The following is a 17,106-nucleotide window of genomic DNA, read 5'->3' on the forward strand; positions in this document are numbered from 1 at the left end:
CGAGGGATGGGCTTGGCTTTGCCCCCAGTCCCAGGCTGCCACCAGAGAGACCTGCCACCCCCCGCCCCAGCTGTGCGATGTGGGCACCACGTACAGCTGCAGCTGTGGGTCAGGGCAGCTGTGGGCAGGGGGCAAGCCCCGTGGCGGTGCCCCCGGCGCTGGCAGCAGGCAGAGCTGGGGGAGCGAGGGGCAGCCCAGGGCAGCCGGCAGCCGGCGGCGGGGCCCGGCAGGGTGCAGCACCCTCAGCAATGCCCGGCTCCTTGCGCCTCGGCCCCAGGGCTGCAGCGCAGGGCTGGCCCCAGCCGGGGCTGGGCTGGGAACAGCCAGGCAGGGCCCCTGGCACCCCGGCACGCACCTGCTCCCTGCGTGGGGCGGCCTGGTCCTTTGCAATCGACCCCGTGGCACCCAGAGAAGAGCCCTGCCCTGGGCCTGAGCCATCGCTGCAGGGATGAGGCCTTCCTCGGCGTCCGTCCCTCAAATCCCTCCCTCCGGCCCCCACGGTCCGTCCCTAAAACACTTCCCCTCGCCCCCGGTCCCTGCTGGCCCTGAAGGCTGGCCACAGCACTTGGTTTCAAGCCTGAGCTGGTCATGTCGTGGCTGTTCTGGAATGTGGTACAGTGAAAGGAGAGACTGAAATGGCAAATTTTTCCCCCCAGGGCGATCAAATGCTGGCAGAGGTTGCCCAAGGAGGTTGTGCAGTCTCTGTCCTTGGGGATCTTCAAAGGCCAAGGGCACACAGTTCTCTGCGACCTGCTCGAGGCGAGCGTGCTGGAGCAGAGGGCTTGGCCCAGAGGACCTCCACGGGTCCCTTCCAACCCCCCCTCCTGTGTGGCTCTGTGCTTTGCTTTTCCTCCTAAAGCCCCTCAGCTCAGCCCCGATGCCCGCTGGAAAGGGTGCTGGGGCAAGGGACCATCCCAATCTCCTCCCCGAGGGTCCACCCCAGCACAAGCGCTCCCCACTCCACAAGACCCTATGGCAGACACAGTCAGGAGAGGGAAAAGATTCTTTTATTGTCAACAGCAGCTGCAGGGGCCCAGGAGTCACAGCTGTTCAGCCGGTGGAAATCAGTCGGCACCTGCAACGACAGAGTCAGAAAGCTCTGATAAGCCCCCAGAGGCAGGAAGAGGCAGGATTTGGTTCCCCCCTCTTTGGGGGACGCTGTTTCCGAGGAATTCCTCATGGCCCAGAAGGGACAGCTCTTGCTGGCCTCCACTCGAGGCCGGCTCCGGTGCCTTCTCCCCAGGGGTGATGTCCCTAGGGAGCTGTGCGTGCGCAGGGATGCTGACAGTGCCCCTGTGCCGCGCAGCAGGGCTCGACGGGGAGCCCCCGGGGAGCTGCCGTGGGGCTCATCCCAAACCCTGCTCCGCACCAGCCCTCGCCGGCCCTTGCCAGCCAGCTGGGCTGACTTAGGGCCGTGTTCAGGGCTGGGAAAGATGGGCAGCAGCGCGTGGTACGCACCTGGCCTTCCTGACGTGCTGCAGCTTCCTGCATTTTCTCAGGTTTGGGTCCACAAAATCGCTTCCTCTCTTCTCCGTTTTATTTGTGCTTGGCTGTCCCTCTCCTCTGCCCAGGCTTCTTTTCTCTTCCTTTTCCTTGACTTTTCCTTCTCCTGGTGGGAGCCTGCAAACCTTTCCATCCCACAGCGTGATGAGATGGGGAAAGCCCCAAGCCCCTGCAGCGAGCTCTCAGGTCAGGCAAGGGGAGCTCTTCCTACCTGGTTTCCTGGGGCAGGCTGGTCAGTTGTGGCAGGCGTGCCAGGGACTCTGCCGTGCCCTCGGGGGTGCCTGGAGGCAAATCTGGAGGTGCCTAAACCAGAAACTTGGGAGGTAACGGGTGGCAAGTGACAGCCTGGGGTAGTGAGGGCCTGACTGCCAAATTGCTGTATGAGCTCTACAGAGGAGATGCTGGTTTGCATCGTGCACATTTTGCACAGTCCAGCCAACGCAGCCTAGACTTGATGAAGCTGCGACGGAGTAGGATTTGAGCAAAAGCCCTCTCAAGGTGGCAGCTACTCCTTTCTGTCCTTTTGTGGGTATTTTGTAGCTATGTTTTGTTTGATGAAGCAGATCACACTTAATGAAGTGCATTCCAGAAACAGCCTTTCCAGTTTTCCTTAGCACGCAACACTCTGGGGGGAGAGGAGGAACCCCAAAGGCACAAGAGAGCGGCTGCCAGGAGGAGGCCCAGCGGCTGCTTGGCCTCCTGGGAAATTACTGTCCCACCTGAGACATGTTGCCCCAGCGTCTGTGGAGCTGCCGTACCTCTGCCGCTTTGGGCCCTGCCCCTGTGTCTCCCCCAGCTCCGCTGTCGCTGCCCAGCAGAGAGGCGGCTGCATCCAGAAAGGCTTTTGCCGGATGCTGGGTCTCTGCTGTGCCTGCAGGGCCACTTTGCTCTTCGCACCGCAGCTCTGGAAAGGAAAAGCACGTGCAGCAGCGCGACTTCTTGGAAGTCAAGAACACCTAAGCAAAGCCCAGCCGAGCCCTACACCACTTGTCTCGTCAGCGTTGAGGTTTCTGGCATCCCAAGCCCCAGTGTCTGTGACAAGCCTCAGTCCCGCCTCCTACCTGTGCCCCGGTCCATGGGTGCTGGCACCTCCTCGGCTGATGGAGGGGAGAGGCCGGCCACCTCCTCCCCAAAGATGTCCCCGCAGTTTTCAATGAGGAACTCCACCAGCACGTTCACCTGCAGACATCAAAGCCTTGGTCTCAAGCCAGGTGCCTGCAGACGTGTCAAGCAGCCTTTCCCACTGCTGACCCTTCGCCTGCGCAGGCGGCTGCGGCTGGGGGTTGCTCTTCCAGGCACCCAGCCCACCAGCACTGGCCCAAGGGAGGAGGCAGCCAGGGACCTCGCAACAGCCAAGCTCCGATGGGCCGGGAAGGCAGCACTGGCTGCTGGGTAGGGCGTACCTTCTCGGTCACCGCCAGCATGGCCTGCAGCGGGAGCAGGTCCTCGTTGGGTGGGCTCAGCAGGTTGGGCCCGACGCAGATGGCCAGGTTGCTGCAGCTCATTCTGCTGGTGGCTGTGTTGTGGCCGATGTGCTGCAGCAGGGCCATCAGCCGCTTCAGGAGGAGGAGGTTGGCCGCAGGCAACTTGTCAGCCACCCTGAGGGAAGAGGAAGACAAGGCTGATGAAGCAGAGGGTGCCCACAGCCGTCCCTGCAGCTGGCCCCAGGTGGGTGGGAGCCAGCGGCCGTGTTGCACAGCTTGGCAGCTGCCCGAAAAGACAGCTTTCTGAGGAGCCCGTGCCTTTGCAGGCAGGTCCCAGAACTCTCCCGGTCCCTGCTCACCAGGCAGGCTGCTGCCCACACTTACACTTTCAGCTCCTCCACCTTGGCCTGCTTGCTGGCCCTCTCCATGGCTGCCATCCAGTCCTCGTAGAGGTCGACGACGAGGAGCTTGGTGGGGATGCTTCGCAGGAAGTCCTGCAATGCCAAGGGCTGCAGGTGAGCCTTTGAACGCTGCAGGCCAGCCAGGAGCTCCTCCAGCTGCACGTCAGAAGTGCTCACCTTCAAGATGACGGCCAGCAGCAGCGCAGGCTGGCTTCCTACGTCGATGTCCTTGCCGCGGTCCAGGGCCTCGCGCAGCTGCCGAAGTTCTGTCCCACCGGCAGCTCTGCGGAATATCCCCTCCGTTGCTGGTCCTTGCTGGCGCAGGACAGCCAGCAGCTCCTGCAGGAGAGGCAGCAGGCCACTTGCTTGGCTGAAGAACCAAGCGGTGGCAAGGACCAGAGCACTGCCCCAGACGTGGTTGCCTAAGCGCCACAAAGGGTCTGGGACCAGAAGCAGGTTCTGGGGGTGCAGAGTCCAGTGCCCTGTCCCCGCAGCTGCTGGGGACACGCAGGCCCTCTCCAGAGCAGCCGGAGGGACGGCTGGGGATCCCGTCTGTCCAGGCTGGCTTACCTGGATGGGCCGGGGCAGCGTGTTGTCCTCCCCACAGAGGGCTGCCAGGGGCTGCCCAAAGAGCGCCCTGCTGCAGCTGGAGCCCGCCTGCCCTGGCGCCTGGGCAGCGGCCGGGGTGCGCCGCAGGGCGAAGGGCCAGGGCAGCCCCATCCTCCTCCTGCTGGTGCTGCTCCCGCTGCTGCTCCCTCCTGCTGCAGAGGAAAACAGAGTAAGACACCACCAATGGAGACCCCAGGCCAGCGGTCCCAGCGCCTGCCCTGCCCTGCGCTGCCCTGCCGGCAGCACGGTGCTGTGTGGTGCGGCAGGATGGGCAGGGAGGCAGCAGCTGGAACCGCGGCTGTGGCTCGGAGGTGTTGACTTAGAGGCTCTTGAGAGCCATCGTGCCACGGGGTCAGCCTGTGCCAGCCTTCGCCCTGCCCTCCTGCAAGCTGCGGGCAGCAGCAGAGGCTCCGTGTCCCCGCAGAAGCATATCCAGCAGGCACTGCCCAGCAGTTGTCCTTGTCCGTCCAGGTGACATCCTTCCGTGGGCTGCCCAACCTGCATGGCGACACTCGGGGACAAGTGAGCACAGCATTGCAGGAGGTTGCCTTGCTTTCCCAAACTCACCTGGTGCGGGGCAAAGTCCCCCTGCGTTTGCAGATGGGGCCGTCGCAGGCCCTTGCTTGGGATGAGCCTGCAAGAACCAAGAATCGGGCTGTGCTTGGAGAGCAGCCCCGCAGCAGAAAGGGCCACCAGCAGCCTGAGCGCGGCAGAGCTGGGACCCTCTGCCCTCCCGGGCTCTCTTCCCCATGTGGCAGGGTTCCTCCCAGTGTCACCAGTCAGAACGTGCTGGCGTGCTGCTGGCTTCCCAAAACTCTCTGCTCCCTGAGTGGCACCATCAGACCCTCTGTCCCTCCCGCACAAGCTCACCCCAGTCCCTGCGCACCCCGGCGCAGCCAGAGGCAGGTGCAAGGCAGCCATTCTCACCTCTGCCTGTGCCTCCATCAGCCTCTCCAGGCTCCTGGCGCGCAGTGTCCTCCACTGGGCAGGAGAGAAGGAGGGGAAGAAGGTGAGCAGCCATGGCTCTGCTGCTCGGCTGCAGGAGCAGTGCTTGGGGACAGGGCCCAGAGCAGAGAGACACTCACGGCGTGGCGGCGGCTCAGCTCCCTCTCCAGGAGCTTGATGGATGTCAGATGGGTGACGCGGGCTCCCTTGCGTCCTTCTGGTGTCCTGTGCACCGGGAAGGGAGAGGGAGAGAGCTGGGTGAGCCCCAAGCCGTCTCTTGTCTCTTGTCAGGCAGCTGTGCCCGAGAGCTGCTCGCAGCCACGGGGGCACCTTCCCCAGCTGGGGGCTGTGTTCGCCCGTCCATCCAGCTTCTCCTGGAGCATCCCCCCGGCTTACCCCAGCAGCGTGGCCACCCACAGCTCCTTCAGTGCCTGGGATCTACAGATAGAGAGGAGAGAGAGCGTCAGGCCCTGCTGCCCCCAGCCCTGGGCAAAGGTGGGTGCCTGCACAGCCCTGTGCTGTGGGGCAGGACAGAGGCGCTGTCCAAGCCCTGGGTCGCTCTGTCCTGCCTGAGCGGCTGCATTTGCCCTTCCCTTCTGGGGACCAAAAGGTGACCAGGGGATGCAGGATGGGGAAACATCCCACATCCCTCCCTCCCTGCCACCGGGCTGCCTGCTCCCTGCCCAGCTCTGCACGCAAGGCAGAGGCCTGTGTTCATGGGATGGCGTGGGCACGGCTGGGAACCTCTGCTGCCCGACCACGACTCACCCAAAAGTGGCGATGCAGGAGCCGGTGGGCCAGGCGAGGATGACAGAGGTGCTGTCCTCATCGGTGCCTTCCTCCTCCTCCTGTCCATCCTGCCCCGCAGCCTCCTTCCCGCTGCTGAGCACCCACAGCTGGTCCAGCGCCAGGCGGAGCTGTGGGCGCAGGCTGGTGCCATGTCTGCAGAGAGCAGAGGCGGGCACTGAGCTGGAGGGGGGCTCCTTGGGCTGGGTCCCCACGCGCAGAGCCCTGTCCCCCACCTGCCCTTGGGACGGACGTTGGTGCCTCCAGCACCGAGGGGCCGGGGCCTGGGGCTGGTGCCAGGGTGTCTCTGGGCCGGGGCTGGGGGCAAGGATCTGGGCTCTGAGGGTCTTACTGCAACTTGGCGACCACCAGTTCCTCGTGGAGGAGCAGAAGGCGCCTCTCGCTCCTCTTGCGGCCCCGGGTCAGCCGCACGTCCGCGCTCAGCACCGGCTCGGCGTCGCTGAGAGCCTCCCTGCAGAGCAGAGAGCGGCGGGCGTGAGCAACGCCAGTGCTGCGTGGCCCAGCTGTGCCCGCGTGTCCCCGAGCCCGGGGGGAGCCCACCTGGAGCCGCAGCAGCAGCTGGCCTGGCCCATCCTGCCCGGGAGAGGAGGGCCCTGGCCGTGCAGCGAGGAGGGGGCCCAGCCGGCGACGGCGAGGCTGGGAAGCGGGGTGCTGGTGCTGTGGCAGCGCTGCTGGGCCAGAGGCTGCCTCCTGCCAGCGCCGCTGCGTGCCAGCACGGCTCTGCCCTGCTGCCTGTGGTGGCCGTGGGCTCCCCGTGACCAACGGTCTGAGCCCAACGGAAAGTGGGCGGGGCCTGCGGGGCGGGGCTGGGGCCCTCTCCAGTATGGCCGGGCCTGCCTCGCCCCGGGGAGCCCCGCGCAGGACAGGGCAGGGGGCAAGGGCCACCTCCCTGCGCCTGCGGCCAGCGCTTTCACCTGGGGTTTGGACAGGGTCCTGCTCGATAAAAGAAGCCGTTTTTCCTAGAGGTGACCGTTGTGGCCTGAGGCAGACTCCTCTTGGTGGAGGCCGGCCTAGCGGTCGGAAGGCCTCTGGCACACAGGCCGTGCCAGGCCTCAGGCCCCAAGGCGCTGGAACTGGAGCAGGCCCAGCAGGAGGAAAAACTTCCATTTTTACCAAAAGACGGGGGGACTAGCAGCAGTCAAGAGCCGCTCGTGTCCTGCCAGGCGCCACAGGGAAATGAAATGTGTGGTGAGCTTCGGCAGGAATTGTGGTGCCCCTGGAGCACCACCCTTGCTTGGGAAGGCTTTATTCCACCTGGGTGCTAAGGCTTCACCCTTGGCAATCAGGGCTGGATGAGCGCCACACAGGAGCCCCTGCCCGGTTAGCCATGACCTTCACCCAGCCGGTGGCCGACACGGCCAGGGGCGAGTCTGTGGGGTAGGCCGTGACCATGGCAAAGAAGGGGAAAAGTAGTCAGCTTTTGATGGCCTGTGTCTCGTTTCACTGTTGACCCTAAGCAATGCCTTGCTTCAAATAGAAGTGATTCAGAGAGTTACACACCCGCCCTGTTCAGGAAAAATGCAGGAAATCAGAGACATCTAGCAAATTCTCTTGTGGCTGTTGTACACTGCAGCAAGAAGCAGCGTGGGTCCAGTGGCTAATGCTGGAAGGGGAATTCAGCACTTCTGGGAAAGGGAGATAAAGGCACTCTTGTGGGCCAGGCTGGGATTGGAGAGCCTGGGTGGGTGTCTGGAGTCCCAGCTTTCCCGCAGTGCTGACTGTGGTGCCTGCTGCTTGTTCTTCCCTGCAACGCCGGTTGCATCCACCTGCTGGGGCTGTGCTTGGGAAGGGCTCCGGGGGTGAGCAAGCCCATGGGAGAGGCCTGGGGAGAAGCTCTTCTCCAGAGATCTACCAGAAACTGTCCAGAGCATCCGAGAGGATGCTCTGTATGACAAGGGAAGGTGCCCGTTGGTCCAATGTACGAGAGCCTGCAGGGCTCCCATCAGGGTCCTTTGACCTACCCATCCTCCAGCCAGCAATCCAGGTGCTGGGGGGTCCCATGTAGGTCTCCTGAGGTACCCTTTAGCCCCGGGCAAGGTGTCGTGCCTCAGTGTGTGCTTGCAGGGCATGTTTCCTTCCTGCTGACAAGGGCGGAATTGCAGTTAAATGCCCCTGGGCGATCCCGAGCCAAGCAAACTTTTTTCTATGGGTCACACTGCTTTGCAGTCCATGTGTGTGGTTCAGCTCCTGCATGGGAGCTGAGGACACGAGGTGACCTAGCTCAGAAGCTGGCCACTCTTGCTCCAGGCAACTCCAGTTGCTTGCGTTTTCCTTCAGCTTCCCCAGCCTGATCATCTCCACTGTCACCTCCTCCCTGTCCTACAAGAAGTATCCCTATCCCAGCCATTAGGACAGTGGCACAGCACTCAGAATCCAGATCACTGGTAGAGAAGAAGGACAGAGGAAAAGAGACGTTCTCCTTTGAAAGAAATCCTTCTTTGTCCTCCTTTAGCTACTAGTGGATGAAAAAAAGGGGGACAGAATTTCAGGCCAGCCACAGCACTGGCTTTCAAGCCTGAGCTTGTCATCTCATGGCTGTTCTGGAATGTGGTACAGTGAAAGGAGAGATAGAAATGGCAAATTTTCCCCCTCGGGGCGATCAAATGCTGGCAGAGGTTGCCCAAGGAGGTTGTGCAGTCTCTGTCCTTGGGGATCTTCAAAGGCCAAGGGCACACAGTTCTCAGCAACCTGCTCGAGGCGAGCGTGCTGGAGCAGAGGGCTTGGCCCAGAGGACCTCCACGGGTCCCTTCCAACCCCACCCTCCTGTGTGGCTCTGTGCTTTGCTTTTGCCCTGGCGGAGATCTTCAGGGACTTTGTGCTCCGTTTTGTGTTGCCTTAGGGCTACGATGTGCTGTGGTTTGGGGGCAACAAGGTCAAGTATGTCAGAGGTCAAGCGAGTTAGTGTCAAAGTGTGTTACTGTAATGGACAGAATCTGTGTTTGTTGGCCCTGCGTTCCTGGGGTTATGGCATTTTTATCTTATCTTGTGATCTGTGTGGTGGGTTTTTTTTGTGGAGAGTGCCTTTTTTCAGCTATTTTGCCTTTGTGGGGTTCGGATGGGTGCCTTTGGTTTGTGTATGATGTTTCTTCTGGTTGTTTTTCTGCTGTGCTGGTGGATGGTGGTGGGCTTTTCTGTCTTGAAACCATCGATACTGGTCTAATAGATCTCCTGCAGGTCAGGCAGTGTCACTTCTGGCGTGGTCTGACTCATTTCTGGTGAGCTGGTGGGTAGGTGTGGAGGACTTGTGGTCCCTCCATGGGGAATGACTGCTAGAGGACTAACAGGCAGATCTGTGGAGGGGTGAGAGGACCGCTGGCCCATAAGTAGTGACTGTCAGAGGACTAAGTGTACTTGAATTTACGTGGGCTTCCAAATTCGTGGTTATCTGTCCTGCCTTGTGGAAGAGCCATGGGAAGTCACCAGCCACACGGAAGGACAAGGGGGTTCCCAAGGCTACGTGGTTTCTTGGGTTTTGCTTTTGAGTAAGAAAGTCTTGTCTCAACATGAGTACAACTGTGAACGGTCAATTTTGCTAACTTTAGAAAGCAGGGAGCAGCACTTTTGTGCTGTGCCTCACATGGCTGCCAGGGCACGGTGAGAAACAGCAAGAGAATTCCTGCCTGGCACCTTCTCCAGGGGAGCCGTGCTGCACTTGTCAAGGTGAGGTATTTTTGGCTCTATACGATTGAAAATGTGAGGGGTTAATTTTCAGATCACAGAAATTAGGGAGCAGAACATTTGTGCTGTGCCTCACATGGCTGCAAGGACAGAGTGAGAAGCAGCAAGAGAATTCCTTCCTCACACCTTCTCCAGGGGAGCAGTGCTGCACTTTACCCATAGTGAGGGTTTTTTCGGCTCTGCATGATTGCAAATGTGAGAGGTCAGTTTTCTCACCACAGGAAGCAGGGAGCAGAACTTTTGTGCCGCGCCTCACATGGCTGCCCGGGCACGGTGAGAAACAGCAAGAGAATTCCTTCATGGCCCCTTCTCCAGGGGAGCAGTGCTGCACTTTGCCAAGGTGAGCTCTGGTGCTGCATGAGTGCACAAGGTTTTGGTCAATGTTCTCACCACAGAAAGCAGGGAGCAGAACTCTTGTGCTGTGCCTCACATGGCTGCCAGGGCAGGGTGAGAAGCAGCAAGAGAATTCCTGCCTGGCACCTTCTCCAGGGAGCACTGCTGCACTTTGTCAAGGCAAGTTTTTTGGGCTGTGCATTATTGCCACTGAAAAGAGGTCAGTTTTCTCAGCACAGAAAGCAGGGAGCAGCACATTTGTGCTGTGCCTCACATGGCTGCCAGGGCAGGGTGAGAAGCAGCAAGAGAATTCCTGCCTGGAACCCTCTCCAGGGGAGCAGCCCTGCACTTTCCCAAGCCATGTTTTTTGCTTCTGTATGAGTTCTAAAGTGCTGTGTCAATTTTCTCACCACAGAAAGCAGGGAGCAGAACCCTTGCGCTGTGCCTCACATGGCTACCATGCACGGTGGGAAGCAGCAAGAGAATTCCTTCCTGGCACCTTCTCCAGGGGAATTTCCCAGTTCCCAAGAGACTCCTGGCACCAGCTGCAAGGGGGCTCCCAGCCGAAGGGAATTGGGGTGGGAATTGGTGATGTCTCCTTTCCTTAGGCATGTTAACACTTTGGAATAACAATTGGATGCTTCGCTTCTGTTGCTCTTTTATCATATTGCTCACAGTAACTGCTACTGGTTCCTTTTATCATATTGCATGCTATTTTCTTTTATTGTAATATAAGAAACTGCGTTTGATATATTCCATCATTTGATATATTTGATACATTTGATTATATTTGATGCAGAGTTCAGCTTTGCTGTGTATCCAGTCAGTCAGCAAAACATAATCTGGCGTAGTCGGCATCGTGTGAAGTAAAACTCTCTCTATTTAAGAAGAAAAAATGTTCCTCGACTTGCTATTGGCAGGTGGGAACCATTGCCTTACGGTGTTTGGGCCAGAGTGGTCTGGTGGTGCTGGGCAGTTGGGCCGTGCCAGGGACAGAGGGACGGGGGCAGGGGAGGGGGCGGGGGGAAGGGGTTTAGGGACGGACGGGTGGGAATGGATGAAGGTGTTTAGGGATGGAGCGGGGTGTGTGGGGGTGGGGCAAGGATGTGTGTTTGTGGGAGTGGGTGTGGGGGGGGGGGGGATGGGGGGAGGTGTGTGTGTGTGTATTGATAAACCGGGGGTGGGGGCGTGGGGGGGGTTGAGGGTGTGTGTGTTATTTAGAGAACAGATTGGGGGGCCTGGGGGAAGGGTTTTAGGGACGGACGGGGGGTTGATGGAGGCCTTTAGGGAAGAACCGGGGGGTTGGGGGAAGGATTTTAGGGACGGGCCGAGGGTGGGGGAGGGCTGGACCAGGGTCTGGGGGAAAAGGTTTTAGGGACAGGGCGGGGAGGTGGAGGTGGGGGATGATTTCAGGAACAGCCAGGGTGGAGGAGGGGGTCAAGGGAAGTCTTTCAGGGTTGTTTGGGGGGAAGGATTTTAGGGACGGATGTGGTGTCTGGGCAGACGTTTGATGCCACCGTATAGATTCCACTGTATATACGTTTATGTCCAGGGATTCTGTTAAGGGAAGGCTGCTGGCTCGGCAAAGGGACAAGATGTCTGAGCTCCCCAGTTACCACACTGATTTGGTGTTTAGCTCTACGTTAAACACACCTGCGCACAAAGGTTAGGCCAAGCTGACTCTCTAAAGCTGTTAGAAGTGACAAATTAAGGGACCTCTCATCCAGGGAGTCAGCCTTGGGAAGGATGGGGAACAAAGAATGGATGGGGAAAAGAACTCCATTCTCTTCAGTGATGCAGAAAGAGCCTCTGGGTGAGGACGTTGTGGCCACAGGAGGAGACAAGCCAATAGAGTGCTGCGATCCGCAGAATGTTGGTTGGAAGTCGGGCAGAGGTAATTGTTGTGGGGGGAGATCGCGACCTCTGACTCAGATACCCCCCCGAGAGAGGGCAAGGCCCTGCTTGGGGAGCATGGGGAGCTAGTAAAAAACCTCAGCAGTGCTGTCTGAGGGTGTGTGCTCATTTGTATTAAAGCAAGAAACTTGTAACCCATCCTGTGCCTGACTGAAAATGCATGTGTAATGCGCTATGAGTGTGCAAGTGCTCTGCTGTCCATAGTGCGTGCCCTCGAGTAACTGGGTGAGCACGCTCAGAGGAAACATTCCCCCGTGCTCCCAGCACTGCCATAAAGAATGCCTGCCTTCTGAAACTTGCAAGCAAGGCTTAGAGGGTTTCTCTCCATGACCGACTTTATGGCATCATTCCCACCATACTGGAGAAAGCAAATCTTTTATTGTTTGGTGGTGAAAGCAGCTTGGGGAGTGTCACTGATGTGCAGCACTTTTTTAACCTCAGGTCTAAAGTGCCACCGGTCCTACCGTGGGGTACATCCTTCCTCAGGCTTTCACCAAACGGAAAGGATGCATCAAACCCACCCCACAAACACGTCCTGCACTGTTGCTAGGTAGGGCCTGGCGACCGGAAGATCTCGCGCTGTACGGAAACACAGGGCCCCCCTCCATGTAGCCAACAGCTTTAGTTTATGATGTAAGCAAACGGAAGTGACAGTGTAAACCTAGGCTATATAGTGTCACGCCGTTCAGCAATAAACGCCATTTGCCATCCACCACATTGGTGTCTGTGAGCTAATGGACCGCGCGGCCAGGGGTCGGCCGCCGTGCCGTTCCTGACCCAGGTCACCGTGTGCCTGTGAAGGCAACACTGCACTTTTTTTATCTTTCCTGGAACGTGGGGACATGACCCTGCTGGGCCATCAGTGCCACCTGCCTGGGAGCCAAGATGGTGCCTTTGCATTCCAGTCTAAGAACTTACCTTCTTTTTTTCCTTTTCAGTGACTTTAGAGCCATCCTTAGGGAGGCTGGTTAAGCTGGTTTACTGCACAGCTGGTCGCCAGTGGAGGGAAATGGTAAGCTCCGCTGTTGCCTTTGGTGTTCACTTGTTACTGTGTCGCTCATTTGAGTGATCTTCTCATGCCCCAGCAAGCAGAAGCTATCACTCCACTTTAGGCCTTGGTCTAATAGTCATGCAAAGCAATATTGAAAGTCATTCTGAGGTCTGGAACAGGCCCCAATATGCATTTTATAAAAGTGCTTCTTGGCTGCTGTTTCTCTTTGTATGGGGTTTTTTCCCATTTCTCCAGACTGTTGAAGCTCTGAAAGGCGCCGATGAGCTGCTCTCCCTCAGTTTGCTCCTTTGCCTTTGGGGACTGCGGTTCATGTTTTCTTCATGGCTTTGCAGAGGAGAAAATCCATGAGTACACCACCTTGCTTGACATGATCTTGCTGGAAAGTGGTTGAAAGCTTATTGCTGCCCCATCTTGCAAATGGCATACATTCTGGTTCTCATTTGATGGGCAGCGTGTCGGCTTGTCAGTTGACTGTAGAACAATTCAATTGCTCAAAGCAGCAATGCTGATAGGGAGAGTTTACGTACTTCCTTGCACAAAGCGGTTCTGGGCTTTTTTCCCTCTGTGTGTGTTTCTGTGCAGACATGTGCATGAAACACAGGTGTCTCTCTGTGCCACAGGTGGGACTGATGACAGCTCTTTATTTCATTTCAACTAGAATTTAAACAAAGATTGTGCCTGCAAAAGAATTAGAGCAGCTGTCCTTGTTTCCCAGAGCAAGCATCCAGGCGCTGGGGAGCAGTTGGCAGGATCAGAACCTGAGCCTGCTCTGGGTGGTAAATCCTCAGGAGAGGAAAGAGAAACCCCACTTTTTTCAATACATGTCTAGTTCCCTTAATATTTCGAGCAGCAGAGGGGGGTGAGATGGGGCGGTGTGGTGGCAGGAGAGGGACAGGAGAGGGACAGAGGAATGAAGAGAACAGGGGTGGAGCTGGGCAGGGAGTGGAGGAAGGAAACCCCTGCTGAAGAGCCAGCAAACCATGAAGTATTCCTATGTGCTAAATTTCATCACACCAGCCTGTTTCCACAGCAAAGGCTCCAAAGTTGCCCAAAGAAGCAAGGAACAGAGCAACTGGTAGCAGTGATGGCAAACACGATGGAGTTCTTGGCCGCATGAGGAAGTAGATAACCACCATGTAGGAAGTTCTGCGCCCTACCCTGATGGAAACAAATCTGAACCATTTACGGCAGCTATTGCGTAATTTTTCTGTCCGTCTGACTATCTATCTATCGATCAATCTTGCAGAAGACTAAGTTGCAAGAACTTGAGAAATACACCTCTGTTCCCGGTAATAGTAGTAACCCTAAGACTTAACCCTAAGACTCAACCTTAAGACTTAACCTTAAGTCTTAACCCTAAGACTTAAATTTAGGACTTAACCCTAAGACTCAACACCGAGACTTCACCCTAAGACTTAACCTTAAAACATAACCCTAAGACTTACCACTAAGTATTAACCTAAGACTTAACCCTGAGACTTAACCTTAAGACTTAAATTTAAAACTTAATGTTAAGACTTTACCCTAAGACTTAACACTAAGACTTAACCCTAGGACGTAACCTTAAGACTTTAATTTAAGACTTAACCTTAAGACTGAGACCTAAGACTATAAGCCTAAGACTTAACCCTAAGACTCAACCTTTAAGACTTAAACCTAAGATTTAACCCTAAGACCTAACCTTAAGGCTCAAACTTAAAGATATAACGTTTAGACTTAACCCTGAGAATTAACCCTAAGACTTATCTTTAAGATTTAACCTTAAGACTCAACCTTAAGGCTCTATCCTAAGATTTAACCCTAAGATCTAACCTTAAAACTTAACCCTAAGACTTAACCCTGAGATATAACCTTTAAGACTACTTAACCCTAAGACTTAACCATAAAACTTAACCCTAATACTGAACCCAAGACTTAACATTAAGTTTTAACCCTAAGACTCAACCTTAAGACTTAACTTTAAGACTTAACCCTAAGACTTATCCCCAAGACTTAACTCTAAGAGTTAACCCTAACACTTAAACTTAAGAATTAAACTTTTGACTTAACCCTAAGACTCATCCATAAGACTTAACCTTAAGACTTAACCTAAAGACTTAACCCTGAGTCTCAATCCATAAGATATACACTAAAGACTTAACCCTATAGACTTAACCCTATGATTTATACTTATGGCTCAACCTTAAGACTTAACTTTAAGACTTAAGCCTGAGAATTAACCCTAAAACTTAACCTTAAGATTTAACCTTAAGAATTAAGGTGAAGGGTTAACCTTAAAGGATGAAACTTAAGACTCAACCCTACGTCTGAACCCTATGACTTAACCCAAGACTTAACCTTAAGACATAAACTTAAGACTTAAGCCTAGGACTTAATCTTAAGACTTAACCCTGAGACTTAACCCTAAGACATAACCCTGGAACTTATCCTTGAGACTTAACTCTGAGACTTAACCCTAAGACTTATCCCTAAGACTTAATCCTAAAACTTAACCTTAAGAGTTAACCATGAGACTTAACCGTGAGACTTTACCATAAGATGTAATCTTATGACTTAACCGCAAAACTTAACCCTGAGATTTAACCTTTAAGATTTTGCCTTCAGACTTAACCCTAAGACTGAACCATAAGAGTGAACCCTAAGACTTAACCTTCAGACTTAATCTTAATACTGAACCCTAAGACATAACCCTATGGCTCACCGTTCAGACTTAGCCCTAAGACTTATTCATAAGGCTCAAACTTAAGACTTAATGTTAAGTCTTAACTCTGAGAGTTAACCCTAAGATTTAACCCTAAAACTTATCCTTAAGATTTTACCTTAAGATTTAACCGTAAGTATTAACCTGAATAGTTAACCTTAAAGATTTAACCTTAAGACTTAACCCTGAGACTTAACCCTAAGACTTAACCTTAAGATTTAACCTTAAGACTTAACCTTAAGAGTTAAATTTAAAACTTAACCTTAAGACTTAACCCTTAGACTTAACACTAACACTTACATTTAAGACTTCACCTTAATATTTAACCCTAAAACTTAAACCTAAGACTTAACACTGAGACTTAAACCTGACTTAACCTTGAGACTTAACCCTTAGACTTATCCCCAGACTTAACTACAAGAATTAACCCTAAGACTTAACCTTATAAGTTAACTTTGAGAATTAACCGTGAGATTTAAAGTATAAGACTTAACCCTATGACTTAACCGTAAAACTTAAACCAAAGACTTAACCTTAAGATTTAACCTTATGACTTAACCTTAAGACTCAACCCTGAGACTTTACACTAAGACTTAAATTAAGATTTAACCTTAAGACTTAACCCTGAGACTTAAAGGTAAGATTTAACCCTAAGACTTAACACTAAGATATAACCATGGGACTTAACCCTGTGTCTTAACCCTAATAGTTAACCCTAAGACTTAGCCCTAAGACTTAACCCTAACAGTTATCCCTAAGACTTAACCCTAAGATTTAACCTTAAGTTTTAACCTTAATACTTAACCCTAAGACTTAACCATAAGATTTAACCTTAAGAATTAACCTTGAGACTTAACCGTGAGATTTAACCTTTAAGACTTAACCCTAAATCTTAACCCTGAGACTTAACCCTAAGAATTAACCTTAAGGCTTAACAATAAGATCTAACCCTAAGGCTTAACACTAAAACTTAACCCTACAAATTAACCCTAAGTCTTATCCATAAGACTTAACACTGAGACTTAACTCTAAGACATAACCCTGAGACTTATCCCCAAGACTCGACCCTAAGGCTTAACCCTTAGACCTAAACTTAAGACTTAAACTTAAGACTTAACCCTAGGACTCAATCCGTAAGGCTTAAACTTAAGAATTAACCCTGAGACTTAAACTTAGGACTTAACCCTAAGACTCTAACATTAAGACTTAGCTCCAAGACTTATGCCTAGGTCTCAACAATGAGACTTCAACCTAAGACTTAACCTTATGGTGGCCAGGTTTTCCAAAACGAAAGCAAATGTACTATGGTGGAGGTGGATCCCAGGGGTCTTTCATGTAACTAGAAGTTTTTTGAAAAAGAAAAAAAAAAAAAGGAAAAGGTATGCATGCATCTCTCTTCTTAAAACAAACATCTCTACAATGTTCCCATAACCTTCAAGGAACATACCTGACACTTCCTTGACTGGGTTGTATTCACAGCAAGACTGTACCATCATAGCCTGTACCTTATCCTCTTTGGTAGCATTGGCTTCAGCCAGGTTGTCAGTCTGTTTAACAGGTACTGATTATTTGACACTCATGTTAGGCTACAAATAGGCTCTCTTTGTACCTTACATAAAGACTTGTTGAACCAATCCAGTTTTCTTCCAAGCGGACTGAAGCTATGTGTAGAAAAAAGCACACCACCAGCATTTTGAAGCTGGCCTTTAAGCTCCAGACTGGTTGAAGAAGCTAGCCACGGTACATTTAACTGGGATGCATGCAAGTAGCATTAGTTAT

General features: G+C 54.0%; 1 protein-coding gene across 1 annotated transcript; it reads right to left on the reverse strand.

The window, feature by feature from the left end:
• Nucleotides 1–1,064: 1,064 nt before the first annotated feature.
• LOC129734812 (T-cell activation Rho GTPase-activating protein-like) lies at nucleotides 1,065–7,081 on the reverse strand. The gene is made up of 9 exons (XM_055700038.1): nucleotides 6,963–7,081; nucleotides 6,021–6,140; nucleotides 5,300–5,320; nucleotides 5,023–5,107; nucleotides 3,899–3,958; nucleotides 3,506–3,667; nucleotides 3,312–3,421; nucleotides 2,963–3,102; nucleotides 1,065–1,075 (listed from the first exon to the last, which is right to left on the reverse strand). The coding sequence occupies exons 1-9, from the start codon at nucleotides 7,079–7,081 to the stop codon at nucleotides 1,065–1,067; spliced, it is 828 nt and encodes a 275-aa protein (XP_055556013.1).
• Between the last annotated feature and the right edge of the window lie 10,025 nt (nucleotides 7,082–17,106).

The sequence above is a fragment of the Falco cherrug genome, assembly GCF_023634085.1.
Source record: "Falco cherrug isolate bFalChe1 chromosome 17 unlocalized genomic scaffold, bFalChe1.pri SUPER_17_unloc_1, whole genome shotgun sequence".
In the NCBI taxonomy this organism is placed as follows: Eukaryota; Metazoa; Chordata; class Aves; order Falconiformes; family Falconidae; genus Falco; species Falco cherrug.